The sequence below is a fragment of the Amphimedon queenslandica genome, unplaced genomic scaffold (genome assembly GCF_000090795.2).
Source record: "Amphimedon queenslandica unplaced genomic scaffold, v1.1 AMPQUscaffold_2556_Cont25442, whole genome shotgun sequence".
NCBI lineage: Eukaryota > Metazoa > Porifera > Demospongiae > Haplosclerida > Niphatidae > Amphimedon > Amphimedon queenslandica.
The window spans coordinates 1-1,309 of NW_003557109.1; the positions used below are offsets into that span (position 1 = coordinate 1).

The 1,309-nt window shown below is 34.8% G+C and overlaps 1 protein-coding gene across 1 annotated transcript; it reads left to right on the plus strand.

Moving 5' to 3' along the window:
* Nucleotides 1-10: 10 nt before the first annotated feature.
* LOC109593189 (uncharacterized) lies at nucleotides 11-1,286 on the plus strand (the record flags this gene model as incomplete). The annotated part of the gene is made up of 5 exons (XM_020008385.1): nucleotides 11-272; nucleotides 324-451; nucleotides 499-657; nucleotides 706-889; nucleotides 942-1,286. Coding segments are annotated over exons 2-5 (730 nt in total), but the record flags the coding sequence as incomplete, so codon positions are not given.
* Nucleotides 1,287-1,309: the final 23 nt, after the last annotated feature.

Here is a 1,309-nt window from a genome sequence, read left to right on the forward strand (position 1 = left end):
CGAGCAGTTCTGTCAATTAGCTATTGTTGGGAAGGAAGAAGAGGAAAATGGAGGAGGTAGGAATGAGGAGAGGAATGGAGAGGAAGATGGAGACTCAGGAGATGAGGGAGGGAAAGGAAAGGGACAGACAACAGGAGGAGAGGGACAAGGAGCAGGAGGACAAGAAGGAGGAGCAGGTGGAGTAGCTGGAGGGAATGAAGAAGAGAAAGATGATGAGAATGATGCAATTGCTTTAGAATCATGTGATCAACCAAATACTTTATCAACACTTAGTAAGTAGCTTTACTTTATTGTTTTATACTTTTCAATAATTCATCATATAGTTGTATCTACTCATTCCACTGGTATACCTGAAGCTACAGTGTATGCTGGACAAGTGTTTTATCAAAAAGCAGAGGGCAAAAATTTAATGATATTTACAGCTGCTAAAGATTTGAATCCTTTACGCCAGGTAATGTAGATTATTTTGCTTTATTGATATTGTATCTTTGTATTTAGTACATTAAAAAAGAACATTCTCATCCAGAGTTTGATCAAAGCATTAAGTTCAAACTCACATCTTCACCAAAAGGATGTATTGAATTAATATTTAATGATGAGCAACAAACAGAACCAACAACTGGATGGAGAATAAAACCACATTTGATGCCTTGTCAAGTAATTTATTTCATCTAACAAGACAATTAGTTTAATTGTATTTTATAGATTGAAGAGCATGAAGTACTTGGTTTTGGTGACATTAGTACTACAATTCCTCCATCTTGCCTGGTATCAATATATGCTGAGAACAGTCCTCATACTGTACCTAACTTGAGCTATTCTGTACCATTGAAAGGTGTACAGAAACCAATGGATATTATCATAAACCGATCACTGAGAGATTTATTAGGTATTTTTATGGTTTGTTTTAATCAATAATAGTTAATGATGTATACATATAGATGCACCTCATTCTATTAGTACTAATGATGTTCCTAATCCTGGTTCACAAAATGATGTCAAGAAGCACCTTAATGATCTGAAACGTTTCCTTTCAACTTCAGAAGCAATGTTTCGTGACATAGCTAATGGTTGTAAGGAAGTACGAATTATTAATGGTTCTCAGTATAATGAGTTATTTGACGGGATGAGTCGCCAGTCTTTATCAGAAAGAGTAGAAGTTTTTATTAGAAAAATTGTGTTTTTGCTTGAACTTTGTCCTGATCAAATTAGTAAATTCCTGTCAATACTGAATAATCAGGAAGACATTGCTCTTTCTACATTAGCTGACAGGATTGCTGCTTCATGTAAGTTATCAATCAATTTATGT